Here is a 21,921-nt window from a genome sequence, read left to right on the forward strand (position 1 = left end):
TGACATTAGGGGGTATCACAGTCAGGGTCATTCTGAGGTGTGGTCTCCTCGTAGTAGTCGGTGGCTACATTCAGGAGGCCCATGCATGTCATCCAGAACCCGCCACATGCAACCCAGACCAATTAGAGTTTTGCACAAGGACACAACTACGACACACACCGGTCTCCTTTTATCAACTCCGTATTGTTCACCCTTGAAAAGCGAAGTTGTCTTTAACACCTGATGCTTCTTCACTGAACAACATACGGAAGGACCATCGCGTGTTTTTGTCTAGCCCAATGCCACTGCCATGACAACACAGAACGCTCTTTGATAAAACCGTTCCATAAAAGTGTCATTAATTACGGTGACAAACACAGAGCCGTTGCAAGTATCACCATAGCCTGTTGGAGTCTAGAGAGATGTTGAAAGGCATATTTCATAAAAGTTAACCAGAAGTTTAAGAAAACTCAAAATTAATTCCTATAAACGGAACCAAATTAATCTAACGTCTATAGAATATAAATTAGATAGAAGGTTTTTTAAGTTTCTGACCAACTAAGGATATACCATTTCATCTTTGATATTGAGGATTCAGCTGTCGAAATATGCAGGTTGTGGTCTTTGTATACGATACTTTCTTGTATGATATTATTGCTTACTTCTCAAAGAATGGACTTGTAATAATAATCTATTTGGATTCGGTGTATCCGTGAGAAAGATAAAATTAAGTATTCTTTATTTGAATAAACAACAATTTAATTGTCTACCATCCGAGTATTCTTGAAACTGAGAAACTTCTATAATAAATTGAGAAGGAAAAAGACATTTACGCGTATATAATGTAACTTGTTTACAAAGTGTGAGTTTTTTTCGTAACTGAAGTCCGGTGTCGTTTAAGTGTTTATATTCTTTTTTCGTAACTGAAGTCCGGTGTCGTTAAAGTGTTTATATTCTACTGAAAGCGTATAGTGTTTTGCTGCTGTGAAACATAATCACATAATAAGCTGGAGAGACGTGATTTAAGAATTAACTACCGTTTTTTCTTGTTCTGATACGACCTCATACTATGCATCATTTCATCTGATACGACAGTTGACAAAACCATACAAATGTTTTCACCCCGCCTACAAACAAAACACATTTTGCGTTCGTGTATGAAAGAGCTCATACAGTGAAAACAGGACACTGCTGTTTGCTACAGCGAGGAGGGGGTTGGTAGCAATGACTGTTATGTCCTGTGGTTGTTTCTGTTTTGTAACGTATATAGTAGAACGAACCTCACTTCAGTTCCATGTTGGTAAACCGCAATAATATTATCAATCGTTTGGCTTTGCTGAATCTAACGAAAAATTCCGTATAAAAATGTGCTATTCACTTGTGTGCCCTTTAAAGAATCTTTGAGAACACAAGCAGTAAACACTTTTGGTGGAGGTTTGCCGTAACCTGTATGCCACATCTTAGTTCATACACGTGCACTTGACGTCCTTCTAAAATTATCAGAAATATGAAAATTATGAGATTTATTAAATTATTAGGCTAGCGCATTCCCCTATCTAAACCTTTAGCATTTCTTTCGATATACCTTTGGATTTTCTCAGTCGCCCTATAGGTTTTCAAATTTTAGGTCCTAGTATCACTGACAAAAGCTAGAAGGATGAAACTCTCTCTTGTCATAAATTTGTATTAAAAGGAACTATTAACCTATGTATCTTTTGAGCAATCAATGAACATGCCTTCGGAATGGAGAGCTTGAATAGGACGGTATTTCATACAACCTCAATGTACCAAGATGCTTCTAAATGGAGAATTGGAATAGGACGGTATTTCATTCAACCACAATGTACCAAGATGCTTCCTGAATACAGAATTGGAATAGGACGGTATTTCATACAACCTCAATGTACCAAGATGCTTCTAAATGGAGAATTTGAATAGGTCGGTATTTCATACAACCTCAATGTACCAAGATGCTTCCTGAATACAGAATTTGAATAGGACGGTATTTCATACAACCTCAATGTACCAAGATGCTTCCTGAATACAGAATTTGAATAGGACGGTATTTCATACAACCTCAATGTACCAAGATGCTTCCTGAATACAGAATTTGAATAGGACGGTATTTCATACAACCTCAATGTACCAAGATGCTTCCTGAATACAGAATTTGAAAAGGACGGTATTTCATTCAACCTCAGTGTACCAAGATGCTTCCTGAATGGAGAATTTGAATAGGACGGTATTTCATACAACCTCAATGTACCAAGATGCTTCCTGAATACAGAATTTGAAAAGGACGGCATTTCATACAACCTCAATGTACCAAGATGCTTCTAAATGGAGAATTGGAATAGGACGGTATTTCATTCAACCACAATGTACCAAGATGCTTCCTGAATACAGAATTTGAATAGGACGGTATTTCATACAACCTCAATGTACCAAGATGCTTCCTGAATGGAGAATTTGAAAAGGACGGCATTTCATTCAACCTCAATGTACCAAGATGCTTCCTGAATACAGAATTTGAATAGGACGGTATTTCATACAACCTCAATGTACCAAGATGCTTCCTGAATACAGAATTTGAATAGGACGGTATTTCATACAACCTCAATGTACCAAGATGCTTCCTGAATGGAGAATTTGAAAAGGACGGCATTTCATTCAACCTCAATGTACCAAGATGCTTCCTGAATACAGAATTTGAATAGGACGGTATTTCATTCAACCTCAATGTACCAAGATGCTTCCTGAATACAGAATTTGAATAGGACGGTATTTCATACAACCTCAATGTACCAAGATGCTTCCTGAATACAGAATTGGAATAGGACGGTATTTCATACAACCTCAATGTACCAAGATGCTTCCTGAATACAGAATTTGAAAAGGACGGTATTTCATTCAACCTCAGTGTACTAAGATGCTTCCTGAATACAGAATTTGAATAGGACGGTATTTCATACAACCTCAATGTACCAAGATGCTTCCTGAATACAGAATTTGAAAAGGACGGCATTTCATACAACCTCAATGTACCAAGATGCTTCTAAATGGAGAATTGGAATAGGACGGTATTTCATTCAACCACAATGTACCAAGATGCTTCCTGAATACAGAATTTGAATAGGACTGTATTTCATACAACCTCAATGTACCAAGATGCTTCCTGAATACAGAATTTGAAAAGGACGGCATTTCATACAACCTCAATGTACCAAGATGCTTCTAAATGGAGAATTGGAATAGGACGGTATTTCATTCAACCACAATGTACCAAGATGCTTCCTGAATACAGAATTTGAAAAGGACGGTATTTCATACAACCTCAGTGTACCAAGATTCTTCCTGAATACAGAATTTGAACAGGACGGTATTTCATACAACCTCAATGTACCAAGATGCTTCCTGAATACAGAATTTGAATAGGACGGTATTTCATGCAACCTCAATGTACCAAGATGCTTCTAAATGGAGAATTGGAATAGGACGGTATTTCATACAACCTCAATGTACCAAGATGCTTCCTGAATGGAGAATTTGAAAAGGACGGTATTTCATTCAACCTCAATGTACCAAGATGCTTCCTGAGTGGAGAATTTGAAAAGGACGGTATTTCATACAACCTCAATGTACCAAGAAGCATTCAGCCTACATCGATTTGTAAAGAGCGTAGATGATTAATCTTTTTGTTTAGAAATCTTTTCTATATATAATTTCCATCAATAACTTGATTACTCTTGTGAATGAGATTTGTAAGGCTTTTTTCACATTGTCGCTGTAGTGTCATGGTACAATCGTTACATCCTACTTAACACCTGTATTAATGTGTAAGACTCTGCCACCCTGACAGTCACATTTCAGAGTCAGGTTTCGTGTGATATTAAACTGTATAAGACGAGTCATGAAGCTACCCTGTCACCAGGTCGTGGTTCGTTATTATGTCTAAACACGATCGGGGTTTTTTTTTTTTATATATAAATATAACACTTCGGACCGATGACGTAATTTCACCGAGTCAATACAAGCTTGAATTATTCAAAATGTTCAGCCATTCAAAATGTCACACAGAATTATCCTTTGATAATATGTATTGAATTTTATTTAAAATGCAAAGGACAATAGTATCTGTAGTGCTGTTCGGTGAATGTTTTATAAGCTATAAAAGACATTGTGTCCACATGTATGCGAAATCTGTATTGTGTACCGTTTATTGAAAGGGTTGAATTTATTTGGAGTCTTTTTCCTCTTAATTAATGTCGCCGTGAATTTATCAAATTACAATGCATTGCATTGCAGAAACATGTCTTAAATAAATAAGTAAATAAATAAATAAATAAATGTAGATAGATAAATGAATCAACATGATGTAGCACTATCTCAACTGTTCAAAATTTTAACTCCAACATTTCTATTATTTTTTTTTTAATTATTTTCTGCAAGTTGAACCGTTGAAAACCATTTACTGTACAACTTCCACGTAATGTTGATTTTTTTAATATTGATTTAAAAATTCAAGGTGTCCCATGTACTGGGTACAAGTATCATATTATACATTAAAAAAGTTTACTACGTATTGTGGACGCTTAAGGATATTTCGTAATCGGGCAATATCGCAGGTCTCTCGCCTCGCGTTGTCGCTCTCTCGCCTCGCGTTGTCGCTCTCTCGTTTTGTCGCTCTCTCGTTTTGTCGACTTAAGAACGAGGGAGAGATAACATGAGACTGAGAAATGGAAATACTCGCCATCATAACTATGAGACTGATGGATACTACAGCACTTTTCCTTATATTTCATAAAGATTATAAGAAAACATATGAGATATATATAAGTGTATATCACGTGTACTATATACCTACATAATTATCTTTAATACAAGCACGAAAGATAAGGAAAAGAGGTTATCTGGACCAGGTCCCTTCGACCATTTCATCTTAGCATGTCAGCTGAAAGAAATTACTCCGAAGATTACAATAAAAGCCGAAAGGAAAAATTGTGACAGGATTATCTCCCTTTGGAAAAAACATGTTAGGAATGAACACAAACTTTGAGTATTACCAACTATTGCAACATTTAATAGACTTATTAAATTGGAAAAGGATGGTTTAGCTTTCTTACATCTTTCTTTTTTCAACCTGAATAAAGTGATTCCGTAAGTTTCCATGTGAACTAACAAAGTTTTTTTTCAGACGTAAAATGAAAGTCTATCTATGTAATGACATTGTATTATGCATTATGTACGCACGTGAACCGGATATCCGGTTTGAGAAAGATTTCATTTATGGGATTACATATTGATGGTTGGAAAGAGCGGATGTGTCGGATGATGATTGTAGGGAGGTACACAGGGGAAACAGTAAAGATGTCAGTGTATGGGGATACACAGAAGAATAGTGGAGGGGTTTTGTGATTAATGTAGGGGATACCCAGGGGAGGTAGGGGAGTGTTTGGGTGATGATCGTAGTGGATACACAGGGGAAATAGTGGAGTTGTCGGGTGGTGGTTGTATGGGGGTACACAGAGGAGACAGTGAAGGTGGGTTGTATGGGGTACACGGAAGGAGTGGGGATGCGGTAGTGAGGGAGATAACTGGGGAGACATATTGTTGTTGTTTGGGGGTATACAGGGGAGGTAGTGGAGGGGTCGGGTGGTGGTTGTATGAGGTTACACGAGGGAGATAACTGGGGAGACATATTGTTGTTGTTTGGGGGAATACAGGGGAGGTAGTGGAGGGGTCGGGTGGTGGTTGTATGAGGTTACACGAGGGAGATAACTGGGGAGACATATTGTTGTTGTTTAGGGGTATACAGAGGAGGTAGTGGAGGGGTCGGGTGGTGGTTGTATGAGGGTACACGAGGGAGATAACTGGGGAGACATATTGTTGTTGTTTAGGGGTATACAGGGGAGGTAGTGGAGGGGTCGGGTGGTGGTTGTATGAGGGTGCACGAGGGAGATAACTGGGGAGACATATTGTTGTTGTTTAGGGGTATACAGAGGAGGCAGTGGAGGAGTCGGGTGGTGGTTTGTATGAGGGTACACGAGGAAGATAACTGGGGAGACATGTTGTTGTTTGGGGGTATACAGGGGAGGTAGTGGAGGGGTCGGGTGGTGGTTGTATGAGGTTACACGAGGGAGATAACTGGGGAGACATATTGTTGTTGTTTAGGGGGAATACAGGGGAGGTAGTGGAGGGGTCGGGTGGTGGTTGTATGAGGTTACACGAGGGAGATAACTGGGGAGACATATTGTTGTTGTTTAGGGGTATACAGAGGAGGCAGTGGAGGGGTCGGGGGTGGTTGTATGGGGGTTCACTGTGGTAGTGAAGGAATTAGGGTGGATGAATCGCGTTTGGGTGTATGCAATATTTGGGGAGACAATTTGCTGTTGTGTGGTACACACGATGATTCCTGGTGGTTACTGATATCTGATTGGGTACGAGTATTACTGGTAATTTGTCACATTACACATAGTAATCATAGGGGATTCCCCAATTAAAAAAGAGATAATCTTCAATTCATCTTGCCCTTATACGGTAATGCACATGAGTGGTTTCATTCATGACGTGATGCAATGTAAATATTTTGTATAAGTGTCGTAATTAATGTTTACATCGACTATCATACTCTGCCATTGAAGCCTCGTTCCCAGAAATGACGGATTTCCGGATTTATTTGCTTTAGTGGTTTCGGGATTTACCGCCACTCCCCTTTAATGGAAAGAGATATATAACAGACGGTATTGTAGTAAATAGCTCTTTACTTTATCAATAGTCACTAAAATTACGTTTGTAAACATGTTTAAGTACATGCGACCTCATCCATAGGTAGATTGTGGAGATGTACGATCATATAAGTAAATAACAGATATTCTACTTGTATGAATATATTCATGATCTTAAATATTTGACATTGTCAGACAAGTCGCAATATAATCATAGCTGTTATCGGACAGAAAAAATATATGGCGGTTTATGTATATTTCGCGTCAATGAAATACATTTACTGGAGATATGTTTCTCCATAAGGTATGGTTATTCATCCTTATCATTACGTATTACGCTTCTCTGACGTTGGCGCGTAGTTATTTTTATTACACATCCTATACACATACCGTATGGTACTAGTCACATTTCAAATATTTAAAACTTATGAAATTAATGCACAGGTAAATACATCAGAGTTGAACACCAATAAGTATACCTGTGGAGCGTGCTATTCACCTGTCAACACCCGGTATATTCAACAATAGCAATGCTTTATATAAATATTTAAATGAATCTGACTGGCAGGGTAAATGTTTCCTCTAAAACGGGTATAGTTCGGGAGTAAAGACGCGATCATATAGCACCGTGCTCCTTATTTGGTAAATCTAGAAATCGTGTTGGGTGTTATCTTTATAAAAAAAAGCACCGTTTGACCTCTGGTGGTCTGGATTTGTACATATTTGGTGTATTGCATACCTGTGTATATATTTGGAATGTATTTACATACTTGTGTGGTTTTATAAACTACGTGGGAGTTTGGTGCTCCCTTTTTGTACATGAATTCAAAATGTATACTTTAAAACTTTATTAATTTTACGATAATTGTGAAACAAGTTATTTCAACTTAAACTAATCACTCATGATGGCCCGGATGGAATCGAACCCCGGACGGCTAAATGAAATGCGATTGCGATACCACTGCGCCACCCGATTCTTGTCCTGCAACTGGCACCGCCGTTGTCGGAATACACCTGCCACATATATTTCGCTGTATTCGACAGTGACGGGGAAAAAGCTGTATTTTAGCACATGCGGTAAATCGGCAGAAAAACTCTGTGAATTTACTTGAATAGTACGTTTAGAAATAGAAAATGGTGTTGAATTGGCGATTTTACATGTTGTAATGAACAAGTTGATTTATGAATATTCACAAAACCACTTTCAAGGTCCATGGGTCAAATGGGTTCAAATATTTATATAAATATAAATATCAACTTTATTTATTTTACAACAATTGCGAAACAAGTTATGTCAACTTATACTTATCGCTCTTGTTGGCCCGAATGTAAGCGCGAGAGGGGTCTTAGTGTGGGAGGAAACCGGAGTACCCGGGGAAAACCCACGTGGTCGGGCAGGTGTATTTATATAACTTTTCAACAATACCCAAGAGGGTACCGATGTCGGAGCCTTGTATCACATTTAAATTAAAGACCGCAAAGTTTGTTCAAATGAATGATCTTGAACTTTCAAGATCACGGGCCAAGTGTGTTTGATTTTTTAACTTCTTTTCAATAAACGAGAGATCCAATATACTGGTATTGGGCCAGTAATATGCTTGAGGACATCCAAGTTTGTTCAGATAAATAACCTTGAACACAGGGGTCAGATGATCAATCAACCAACGAAAAACCAGACAATGTTTTGGCCTGCTTTAAAAACATGTGCCAAATTATTTCACCTTGACTGACTTTGAAGGTCACAATTGTAAAACGTAATTGCAAACAGTATTAAATGATAGGTGAGGGATGAAGTACCTCCTTCCTTAAGTGTCCATATTCGGATTTAGAAAACAATCGTTGTATATTTACGTATAATGTGTGTATTTAGATATTAAGGGTATGATCACATACAATTTTGATGATATTTTCGGTGTGTTGCGGGTTTTCGATGAGTTAGGACTGTCCATATAAGATAAGACTAAACCACCTGACAAAACAAAAGACTAAAACACATGACATAAATAGACTATATTACCTGATCAAACGACGGAATATATCACCTGACAAAACAGCAGACTCTATCACCTCACAAAACAATAGACTATATCACCTGACAAAACAGTAGACTCTATCACCTGACAAAACAATAGGCTATATCACGTGACAAAACAGTAGACTTCCTCACCTGACAAAACAATAGACTAAATCACCTGACAAAACAATTGACAATATCACGTAACAAAACAGTAGACTATATCACCTGACAAAACAAAAGACGATATCACCTGACAAAACAATAGACTTTATTGCACCTCGGACTAGAATGCATTGATCTGATTGGACGTTGCTTGCCCCCTACCAATCTGACTGAACCCCTATATTCCTGTAGGGGGTCACTAGCAAACTACATAACTAATAATATCACCTGACAAAACAGTAGACTCTATCACCTGACAAAACAGCAGACTCTATCACCTGACAAAACAATAGACCATATCACCTGACAAAACAGCAGACTCTATCACCTGACAAAACAATAGACCATATCACCTGACAAAACAATGGACTCTATCACCTGACAAAACAATAGACCATATCACCTGACAAAACAGCAGACTCTATCACCTGACAAAACAATAGACCATATCACCTGACAAAACAATGGACTATATCACCTGACAAAACAATAGACTATATCACCTGACAAAACAGCAGACTCTATCACCTGACAAAACAATAGACCATATCACCTGACAAAACAATGGACTCTATCACCTGACAAAACAATAGACTATATCACCTGACAAAACAATAGACTATATCACCTGACAAAACAGTAGACTCTATCACCTGACAAAACAGTAGACTATATCACCTGACAAAACAGCAGACTCTATCACCTGACAAAACAATAGACTATATCACCTGACAAAACAATGGACTATATCACCTCACAAAACAATAGACCATATCACCTGACAAAACAATGGACTCTATCACCTGACAAAACAGCAGACTCTATCACCTGACAAAACAATAGACCATATCACCTGACAAAACAATGGACTCTATCACCTGACAAAACAATGGACTATATCACCTGACAAAACAATGGACTCTATCACCTGACAAAACAATAGACTATATCACCTGACAAAACAATGGACTCTATCACCTGACAAAACAATAGACCATATCACCTGACAAAACAGTAGACTCTATCACCTGACAAAACAATAGACTATATCACCTGACAAAACAATGGACTATATCACCTGACAAAACAATGGACTCTATCACCTGACAAAACAATAGACTATATCACCTGACAAAACAATGGACTATATCACCTGACAGGAAAATGATTGTATTACCATCCGTAAATTTATCACCGTATCTTTAGTTTGATTCGAACTCTGTTCTGCTGTTTCGTTGAACAAACATGACATGCGATAGCTGGGAATCACAGGGACATAGCAACAAATTATAAATATGTTTAGAAGATCTCTCTCAATCTAAATGAAATACATTTATAAAATGTAGGTTCGATATCACTCCCATAGAGTTGGTAAGCTACTTTATTACACTGCAATTACATGCATGCGTGGATTCATGATTTTCCTAATTATTGGAACATAAACCATAGTAAAACAGGTGGGTGAAGTACATGTATGTAAATCACATCAGACGTATGGTTATCTGTGTTCAACACATACCGCCGTTGTCAGGATACAGTAGCAAATTCACGGTAAAGTCATGTACGGAGACCCATACGTTGTACAGAACCTACATTATGAAAGGAATTTAGTTATTAATTATTGTCATGTAAGAGATTTTCATGGAATCACAACGTATTTTGAATATAAACATGTTTTTATAGTCATTTAAGATGTCAAAGGCATTAGTCAGTGAGTTTTACCATCTTTACTTTGATGATGATTAATATTATAGTAATGGACAATAATTTATATTATAGTAATGGACAATGATTTATATTATAGTAATGGACAATAATTTATATTATAGTACTGGACAATAATTTATATTATAGTAATAGACAATAATTTATATAACAGTAATTGCCATAATGTTCTATTTAAGATAAATACAACAACACACAAAATGCTGTTAAATATTACGGTCAAAAATATAATACATCACAAGTTATTATCACACATCATAACCTTATAATTGTAATGTAATACGATATGATTATAGTGTCCTACACAATGATTACTAACTTTTATATAATGCTTGTATGATGATATTTTAGCATTGGAATTGAATGATAAAATTATCAACCTCGTACAATGCATTAGAGCAGCAAAGCGTGTTGTATTGATGTACAGTGAAATCTAGAAATAAAATATCACATATCTATATATTGGTCTCTTTAGGAATGATGATAATTATAGAAACAGTGATGTACTGAGAAACTTAAAAATATATGCATAAACATTTCGGTACAAACTGTAGATACATCTCTATTAATGCTTCATTGCGTTGCTTTGTTGCTAGGTAAAAGTAATCATCCTAGTTTTCTCAATTCAGTTACATTTTGAACTCTTAATAATTGGGTAAATTTGAATACACTTGGTCTACAATAATAATATGGCTTATTATATGCACTCTGAAGTATTAATGTTTAATCACACCATAACTGGTCGTATGGCAATGGCGTCTTATGAGACATCACAGGTAAAAATTATACAGGTAAAGATAAACAACAGACCAATCCAGGTAGGCTGTTTTCATTAATTTATATTGGTGAATATGGATTTGACGCTCTGTGCTTTAACAAGTATTCTTTTTCCGAAGTTGCCGAAACTGGAAAATTTTAATTGTTATTAAAGTTTATTAAAGTTTTTATACACGATAGCTAATATTAACAATGTAGAGTCAAAGAATGACATTGGAACAAAACACTAATTATTTTTTTATTTGTCTAACGAGTTTTGCGTCCACTATTATGGTCTTTCGGCGGACGACTAAATTGTTAAATATTAAAACACAAAAGTCGTTTAAACAATATAGTTGAGTCATTCACAGTGTGTGACTTCCAACAAGTCAGCCATGTCAATATATGTAGTTATATCATACAAGGCGTTTGGTGTAAACTAACATGTATATTACACTTACGTCTCACTTGTAAACAAGACAGTGATTTTTTTCCTCGCTATATATGTCGTTAAGTTTAACGATATAGAACCCATATTTTTTTTACTTCGCACGAAAGTTAAGCCATTATATAAACGAGAAGGGCGTAGCAACATCGCAATTGAGGAATGTGTCTGGAATGTGTTTCCATATATCTTCTGTGGAATGCTGAAAATCTGTGTTTACAAGTACGGGTATGGATCGATTCAGGTAATGTGCCCCTAGATAAACAAATAAATGCAATGCAAACATTAACAGTTCCGGAGTGAAACTGCACCTGCTCTTATAATATTCCTTGTCTCCTAATCGGATGGAACACATCGCCATTACAACTTCATGTATATGATTTACAAATGGCAAGGACATGGTGTTCGTCTGATATCGTTCAGAACGAAGCAGTTGAACTTTTACCGGTAGGTTAACAAAGTTCATTTATTCTCTGTTTAACTTTCACAGCTTTTAAATGTGTGATATTCCTTTGTATTAATTTTCATAGAAAAATTTGATGTAAATATTTGCACCAGGTCACGTGGCTTATTTATTGTATATTACTGGCTGTTGTAACAGTCACGTGATAACAATTATAGTAAGTCACGTGGTGATGTTTACACTACACATTTTGTATGTCACGTGATAATGCTTATACCATTAATATGTAATGGGAATTTTTTTTATGTTTCCTTGTTATGTTTATTAAATGTTGATGATAATTTATACCAGATTTGAACATAATACTAGTTTTGATCGTTTTACTGTTCTAGTTATCGGGGAATGTGATGTTTTTTTTTTCACTCGAAAATGTCATATATTTAGCGGGACTATCCCTTGGGAACACAACATCGGAGGCAATTAAGATTTCATATTTCCCAAAAAACCTAGATTATAAAGCTATAAGTTAACAAATTATGTAACCCCCTTCCCACATTTCCAGACGGACAGAGAATGTGATTCCTATATAGCCCCTTCTTCCCCCACCTAACCTGTTTTCGGAACTGTAAGGAGAATATAGAGAAACACTTTTTTTTTTAGATAATTAGACTATATTCATTTTAAAACAATTGCGAAGCAAGTTTTTCCAACTTAAATTAACCTCTCTTGTTGGCTCAGATGGGAGCGCGCGAGGGGTCTTAGTGTGAGAGGAAACCGGAGTATCCGGGAAAAACCCACGTGCAGGTGACCCAATACCTTTTCACATCCCCGGACGGCTAGGTGAAAGGCTAGTGCGTTTCCACTGCACCACCCGACCACCCAAACGTGTCCAGTTTTGTACAATTTTTTCTCAAATTATGTATATACGGTAACAAACAAATGCACAAACTTGGTTTTGGTATCTACATTTTTTTAATCTGAATTACAACATTAAGGAAAGTAGAATCAAATTAAATATATGCATTTGATATTGTTTGACAACTTCTGACAAATATGATTTGAAAAAACTGAACTGATGTCCCAATTACTTTTGATTATCTGGTGACCGCCATCTTCCTAGATAGGTGACGGGTCTGTGAAAATGCCGTATGGTATCGATACTTTGGGGGATCGCCAGCAAACAAAACACGAGCAAAACCAACACGGAACTTTAAAAAAAAGTCTTTTTACAAAATAGAAATTTTAGTTGGTAGCTAAAAATATGTTTATTCGGGAAACTGGGAACACAAACTATTTTCTATTTATTTTTTCTAATCAACATTTTGCGTCCATGACGGAGACTCGCTTTGTCCAGATTTGTACAATTTCAATAAATAAACTTTATATATTTTACAACAATTGCGAAACAAGTTTATTCAACTTATATAAATCACTCCCATTGGCCCGGATGGAAGCGTGTGAGAGGTCTTACTGTTGGAAGAAACACGAGTACCCGGGTAAACCCACGTTATCGTGCAGGTGACCCATACCTCTTCCGGGGATCGAATCCCAGACGGCCAGGTGAAAGGCGATTGCGTTACCACTGTTTAAAGTTCAGTTCCTATCAGTTCCTTCATAAATTGTGTGAAGCATCTCACTTCAAAAAAAAAAAAAAAAAGAAAAAGAAAAAAATATATATTTGCCGTTTTCTTGTTTGTTTGTTTGTCCTTTTTTGTGCATCCTTGTTTTTCAAATCGCATGAGCCTTGTCTGCTCGACGTAAAAAAAATGAAGGGCGGCAACTCTGGAAGAATATGACTTGGCCATACCACGAAGACACGCGCCGTAGAGGATATAGCCTATGATGATTTTTAACCAGTCAGTGACACTGTTACAAACATGAAAACAAAACAAAGGAAGGGTGTTTGTTTCTTGAATAGTTTTGCTTCCGCGTCACTGACCAGTTCTCGATAAAATGAACCGCACCATAAAAGTGGTAGAGAAGTACTTATACAACATGTCATCATTTACATTGTGTTGATTTTATCTGTTGATTTATACACCTATATCCGTGTGACAGAGTAAACAAAAATCCTGGATTAGAGAGTGAACTTTATGACACTACAGGTCTTTGGCGGGATTCTGGACACTATATAATGTACAGGAATTTTGTAATACTAATAGTCTTACTTGTAATATGTACCAAATGGATGATATCTTCTCCGAAGAACGGAGACATTTAAAGTCTACCCGATCACGTAGGTCTACCACGGACAACATCAGGAATAGGGTATGTGTCAATATGGATGTGACGGTAATGATGGTGACCTTGTATACGGATAGAAAAAGGATGGTGGGGACTTGTCATTGGGAGATGGTTGTGTAGAAAAGGTGACCAGTTATGGGGATAGAAAATGGGGGGTGGGGACTTGTTATAGGGCGATGGTAGTGTGGAAAAGGTGACCAGGTATGGGGATAGAAAATGGGGGGTGGGGACTTGTTATTGGGAGATGGTAGTGTGGAAAAGGTGACCAGGTATGGGGATAGACTTGTCATTGGGAGATGGTATGGGGGGAAAATGGGGGGGGGGACTATTATAGGGCGATGGTAGTGTGGGGACTTGTTATTGGGAGATGGTAGTGTGGAAAAGGTGACCAGGTATGGGGATAGAAAATGGGGGGTGGGGACTTGTTATTGGGAGATGGTAGTGTGAAAAAGGTGACCTGGTATGGGGATAGAAAATGGGGGGTGGGGACTATTATAGGGCGATGGTAGTGTGGAAAAGGTGACCATGTATGGGGATAGAAATTACGTGATTGGAGTTGTTATAGGGGTGATGGAGGTTTGATAATGAAGTCACTGGACATGCAGATGGACTATATCTGTGATAGCGGATGGTTAAGGGTGATGACAGTGTCGAAAGAATGTCTTTGTATAAGGATAAAGGTGATGGAGTGTGTCTGTGTATAAGGATATAGGTGATGGAGTGAGCCTCGCCATGGTGGTGTGAGTAGAATGTCTAAATATAGCAGTTGAATATGGGCGATGATTATGTATATATTTATATCCCTGTCAGCTATATTCATTGATTCATACATGTCTTGTTTTTTAAATGATGATTTTCAAGTTTACAACTTTCTATAAAAAAAAGCATATGATACACATTCGAAAATATTCTAGCTTTAAAAAAAAAAAAAAAAAGCAAATACATTTATTCGTTAACTTATGCCGTTTATTTGTTTTGAAACAAAACGAAAATAAAAGGTTCTACCAAAAAACGGGAATATTTCTTCGATCTTCCATACAAGTGAATCTAGGACAGGCAGATAACATGCGGTTCAAAATATCAATCTTGCCGTTCGGAGATGATCTAGGTGATACAGTCAGAAAGATCACAGGGGCTGGTCACAATTTATTTTCCCGTTAATTGGTTGAAATAGCAGTGAACTAACTGGAGAATCAGTTGTAATCAGTGCCTGTACATAGGGGATCAAACATCTGTCAAATTCAACATTATGATTATGATTTTTTTTTGTTTCAGAAATACAAACTGAGTCATGACTTGACCCCGTCGCCCACAGAATCAGAGAATAAGTTTGTCTACACCAATATAGGCTTTGCGTCTAGCATTGACAACGTCAACAAAACCGTTGAAAATGACGATGACAATGTATTTGTAACAGAGACAAGTCTCGGCAGCACGAAACGAGATCGCGTGGAAAGTGCGCGTGATTTTGACAGTGAGACGCAGAAAAAATCGGAATGTTCGGGATGCTGTTTTGCCATAGTGTTGACCATTGTCTTATTAGCTGGACTACTTGCAGGCGTGGCTGTGATATTAGTGTTTCATGTGTTTGGAGTTGATAGTAAGTAGTTTTAAAGGTCTGATTTAATTATTTCTATTCTTCAATCCCGTTTTTTTTCCGACAAGGATCTAATGAACGTATATGGCCTTTACCAAAATATGAATGCTTTAAAAATCGTATCGGAATATGATTTTATTTTTGAAAAATAATGGCCAATCATGTGTAGATTAGTTATAAATATCTTTAGTCACTAATTTCCTTCCGATAAGATTCGACACCTTTAATTAACGACTACTTTGAAGTGAATACAAGTTTGTTCAAAATGTCATCGCGACAAAATCTTAGAATACTTTCTATTGGCCCACTTTCTATTAATAGAATTTGTCTTATTTCACATTTTAAAGAGTAGATTTAAGAAAACGTATTTGTTTCAAAACACCGGTGTACTGAATAAAACAGGCCATATCGCGTCTTCCTTTTTCTCTTTTATTTTTACGAATGCAGGTGGATTAATTGTGATTGAAACCAAGACAACGTAAACACAACAGAGTTAGTTTTTGCTAAATTTGTACCACTCATATTCATCAGAAAATAAGGATAAGTGCTTGTTGATCTGCTAGAGTTACTTCCCTTTGCGTCCTCCATGACCTTTTTTAATCCCAAGTAAGCTTATTTGTAGTTATTCAGTAAGACAGTTTTGTTTAATTACAGAAATGTCTCAGGAGCTTACAACCTCGTCCAATACCACGGGCACCACAGTAGCTCCACAAGGTTAGTCACCACATCTGTCTGTCCAGATAATTTAACAGATTTCATTAACATAAAAAAGGCGACATTTAAAATCATTATCTGTTATACTTCACACCAATTAAGCATTTTTGCTGGTCTCTATTGGTCCGTTGATTTCGGAGTAAAGAGAAACACATTGTTCCATAGGGTTTCGGACTAGCGTCCACTCGGTCGGTCAACAGTCAGGAACTGTATCGCTGGACTAACGAGAATTTCCCACTAGCCGAGGCCAGTAAGGCGACCGGCAGTGTTATCTTCTAGCTGTTCACAAATTTTAAGTGAAATATCTGTGACCTTGAAATTTACAGTAATGACAACTTTTACTTTGTAATTTAGGTATAATTATAATACCTGTGACATTGTATATATCTAACGTTAATCTGATAATTTCAGAATTGCAGCTACTGGATGGAGAACTTTCTATATACGATGATTGGGATGATGCGTTATCAGATAACACATCGTCTTTATATAAAACTACTGTCAATAATATTACTAAAGAGGTAAGTTTTCAGACAATACATTTGTGGTTTAGAGCTCTGTAAATACCCGGGTGTATCCAAGAAACATTTTTCCAGTTGTCCCCCTTTGAAAAGCGATGGTGGCGCCCCGGTGATTTAAACTCGTGTGGGATAGAATCATTGGGAAATTAGGGGGAAAATGAAAACCTTTGATATCTCCTGCTTTAATTACGACATTCTGCATGTATATCTTATTCGCACACAAATAATATCACGTTCTCAATGTAGAGCTTGGGGTAACAAAAACCCCAGTGAAACAAGTGACGAACATAAATCGTCGATATTCATGTAACTTACAGCCATCTTTATCTGGTATCAAGTCAAGTCGCCCCCAAGACAAGTCGCCCCCTATTTTGTGACGCATAACACCTCATTATACTTTTGGGTGGCGAGTTGTCTTGATATATGGGGCGACTTGTCTTACGAGTGGGCGACTTGTCTTATTTAGGATTGGGGGCGACTTGTCTTGGGGGCGACTTGACTTGTATTCCTTTATCTATATCGTCTCTATATTTTTCCCACTATTTCTTCCATTTTGTTAAGCATCGTGTTTGCTCGTTTTATTATTTTGATTTTGTTAATGAAAAACTTTCAGTCAATTAGTATTTGATAAGCATTTTGTATTATATTACAGATAGACGATATAATGATTAATAGCAACCTAGCCTGTCACAGACTTATATATCCGTACAAGTACGGAAGCTGAGGTAAGTAGCCTGTCACAGACTTATATATCCGTACAAGTACGGGGACTGAAGGTAGTAGCATGTGAAAGACGTATTTATCCTACAAGTACGGAGACTAAGAGTAGTAGTAATTATATTGAAAGATGATATTCACTGATAGTCGTTTGTACTAAGGGTAGTAGTAATTATATTGAAAGATGATATTCATTGATAGTCGTTTGTGCAATCTTCGACTTAAACACCAATCAAAGTACATTTTATTTTGAATTGATCATTTTATAAAGTAAACATTACAACAAGTGTTATATTTAGAAATATTTGACGATTAGATATTTCATAGCGGTATTGTTTACAATTTACTTACATTGTAGATCAATGACGTCATATGTTCTATTTCAGTCGGGGAAGTATAAGAGTATTTTTTAACATGACGTTTCGAGAGTCTGCAGAACTCGCGCGCCCTGAGGTTCTACCAACCATGACCGAGTATATAATCAAGGTTGCCAATTCTGAAGGCACCACGACTTTGAATATAAATCCAGCCACCGTCATACTGAAGATTAGAGGTAGGTTTACGTTCATAACGTTACATAAAATCACTCTCGTTTATTCTTATTTTCTGTTTATTATCTAACATATGGTGATATCTAGCATATCATGGCATCAAATATGCCTTTTTAGTAGACAAAATTTTTACATATTTATCTGCAAAGCCTGAAGATTAATAATCACATATTGTACAATGACCATTTAATTCTCGTTTTTGGCTGTTGGTGACACAGACCTACTGGGCCTCTTGTTTTTCTTGTAATGTATCAAAATTCCGTATTTCAGATCAATATACAACAAAAGCCACTGAAGCAACGCCAGCGTCAAGTACAATTTCTGAAAGTACAGCCCCAACAAGTACAGCTGCTACCAGTACTACTACGAAAAGTACCACTACCAAAAGTACAGCTTCTTCAAGTACAACTACAAAAACTACACCCACAAGTACAGCTGCTACCATGACAACTCCAAAAAGTACCACTAAAAAAAGTACAACTCCTTCAGGTACAACTACAAAAACCACACCTAAAAGTACAGCTGCTACCATGACAACTCCAAAAAGTACCACTACAAAAAGTACAGCTCCTTCAAGTACAACTACAAAAACTACACCTACAAGTACAGCTGCTACCATGACAACTCCAAAAAGTACCACTAAAAAAAGTACAACTCCTTCAGGTACAACTACAAAAACCACACCTAAAAGTACAGCTGCTACCATGACAACTCCAAAAAGTACCACTACAAAAAGTACAGCTCCTTCAAGTACAACTACAAAAACTACACCTAAAAGTACAGCTGCTACCATGACAACTCCAAAAAGTACCACTACAAAAAGTACAGCTCCTTCAAGTACAACTACAAAAACTACACCCACAAGTACAGCTGCTACCATGACAACTCCAAAAAGTACCACTAAAAAAAGTACAACTCCTTCAGGTACAACTACAAAAACCACACCTAAAAGTACAGCTGCTACCATGACAACTCCAAAAAGTACCACTACAAAAAGTACAGCTCCTTCAAGTACAACTACAAAAACTACACCTACAAGTACAGCTGCTACCATGACAACTCCAAAAAGTACCACTACAAAAAGTACAACTCCTTCAAGTACAACTACAAAAACCACACCTAAAAGTACAGCTGCTAACATGACAACTCCAAAAAGTACCACTACAAAAAGTACAGCTCCTTCAAGTACAACTACAAAAACTACACCTACAAGTACAGCTACTACCATGACAACTCCAAAAAGTACCACTACAAAAAGTACAGCTTCTTCAAGTACAACTACAAAAACTACACCCACAAGTACAGCTGCTACCATGACAACTCCAAAAAGTACCACTACAAAAAGTACAGCTCCTTCAAGTACAACTACAAAAACTACACCTAAAAGTACAGCTGCTACCATGACAACTCCAAAAAGTATAGTATCTACAAGTACAACTCCAAATATTGTAACTAGTACAAGCACAATTCCACAAAGGACAACCAAAGAAACGACGTCAACTACTTCAGTCCCAGGTATATAACTCTGACATAATATCCATCAGTCATCTTTTATATTATATGGTATCAGAAGTTTTCCTTGAGGTAAACATGAATGATTTAATTAGAATCTCCCCTTTTTATGGTTTTTATAACCGTCTTCACTATTGTGAAATCATATTTTCGTGTGCGTTTGATTTTCAGTAATTTTGTGGGTACTCTTAATGTAGAAATCCACAAAAATTAAAATCAGAATAAGTAGTCTTATAAAGCTATAATTATTTACGAAATCAAGAGTTAACGAAAAAGTCATTTTTTGGGGGAAAAAAACTCCGAAAATTAAGCCCCACAAAAATGTCTTATTTTACACTATGTGGTGTTGCATCTCCCCCCCAAATCTCCAAATCGAAATTCGATTTTTAATTCATCGAATCATTGTCATTGATTTCCAGATTTGTGTGAAAAAGTGACAGTAGACGCTTGTGTTGCCATGGGAATAAATAAGACCGTGTTTCCGAACATGATACAGTCTAGTAACCAAAGTGAGGCTGTCGCGTCTTACGACATTTTCCTTCCAATGACGTGTTCCGACAATGCACATCACATGTTATGTGCCTTGTTGTTCTTTACGTGTGATGAGGGGAGGCCAGTTTATCCATGTCGTAGTTTGTGTGAAGGTGAGGATGGCATTTATGTTTGAAAGAATTTCTGTACAAGAAACAAAACAAGTTTTTGATAAAAAAAAATATGAAAAAATATGGAGTTTACAAAAATGTAATCCTCTGTTCTGATACTTTCCCAACAAACTTTTCCACAAACATTTCCACAATATCAAAGCATCATTTCCAAAAGTTCAAAATATCGTATCATTATTAAGTAAATTATAAGCTCGCTACAGTGATACTATCTCAATGCCAGGTTATATACAATTATCAGATGAGATGAATTTGCTGTAATCACATGTCCCCTGATCGAAAGAGTCTTAGTGATAGTCTTGTTCACATGTTTGGTAAATGTGCCGTTACAGTTGTCCTGTCCGAGTGCGGTTCTGGGTTCCCATTGGTCACGGCCGACCTGTGTGCAATATTACCAGAAACTGACTGTGTGGCCGCTCTCCCTCCACGTGTAAGCACCACACCATCTCCGGATGTGTCAACCACCGTCAAACCAGGTAAGCTGCTTCTGGTGTACAATTGCTTTGAGACATTGGGTAGTCATGCGCATTTACATAGTACCCATATTTATATAAGAGAATCTAGACAAACAGGCAAATCTTAGGTCCGAATTTACAATTTCATTGTGACTTTGAAAACACTCGTATATAGATAAGATAAAATATGCTTACAAGTTTTTGAAATATAATTTTTATTATTTTTCCTCCTTGTCGAATATCATACGCGCATATTAGAAAAACTTAATATTTGTCTTACCTGAAATGAAGATTTTGACTCAATCCAGATTTGTGTGAAGAAGTGACAGTGGACGCTTGCGTTGCCATGGGAATAAACATGACCGTGTTTCCGAACATGTTACAGTCTAGTAACCAAAGCGAGGCTGTGGCTTATTACGACAATTTCCTTCCAATGACGTGTTCCGACAATGCACATCACATGTTATGTGCCATGTTGTTCTTTACGTGTGATGAAGGAAGGCCAGTTTATCCGTGTCGTAGTTTGTGTGAAGGTGAGAATGGTATTTTATGTTTGAAAGAATTTCTGTACGAGAAACAAAACAAGTTTTTGATAAAAAAAATATGGAGTTTACGAAAATGTAATCCTCTGTTCTGATACTTTCCCACAAACTTTTCCACAAACGTTTTCACAATATCAAAGCATCTTTCCAAAAGTTCAAAATATCGTATCATTATTAAGTAAATTATAAGCTCG

At 36.9% G+C, this 21,921-nt stretch overlaps 1 protein-coding gene across 1 annotated transcript in view; it reads left to right on the forward strand.

The window, feature by feature from the left end:
• Positions 1-14,396: 14,396 nt before the first annotated feature.
• Positions 14,397-21,921, forward strand: part of LOC132564621 (uncharacterized) — a 32,241-nt gene continuing 24,716 nt past the window's right edge. Inside the window, exons 1-10 of the mRNA XM_060229268.1 lie at positions 14,397-14,480; positions 15,732-16,056; positions 16,708-16,767; positions 17,179-17,288; positions 17,941-17,999; positions 18,392-18,558; positions 18,827-20,071; positions 20,488-20,712; positions 21,063-21,206; positions 21,494-21,718. Coding sequence (XP_060085251.1) covers positions 14,397-14,480; positions 15,732-16,056; positions 16,708-16,767; positions 17,179-17,288; positions 17,941-17,999; positions 18,392-18,558; positions 18,827-20,071; positions 20,488-20,712; positions 21,063-21,206; positions 21,494-21,718 — 2,644 coding nt within the window. The remainder of the gene's footprint in view (positions 14,481-15,731; positions 16,057-16,707; positions 16,768-17,178; positions 17,289-17,940; positions 18,000-18,391; positions 18,559-18,826; positions 20,072-20,487; positions 20,713-21,062; positions 21,207-21,493; positions 21,719-21,921) is intronic.

This window comes from Ylistrum balloti, unplaced genomic scaffold (genome assembly GCF_031769215.1).
Source record: "Ylistrum balloti isolate Yb309-2 unplaced genomic scaffold, AGI_CSIRO_Ybal_v1 Utg369680, whole genome shotgun sequence".
NCBI classification, from domain to species: Eukaryota; Metazoa; Mollusca; class Bivalvia; order Pectinida; family Pectinidae; genus Ylistrum; species Ylistrum balloti.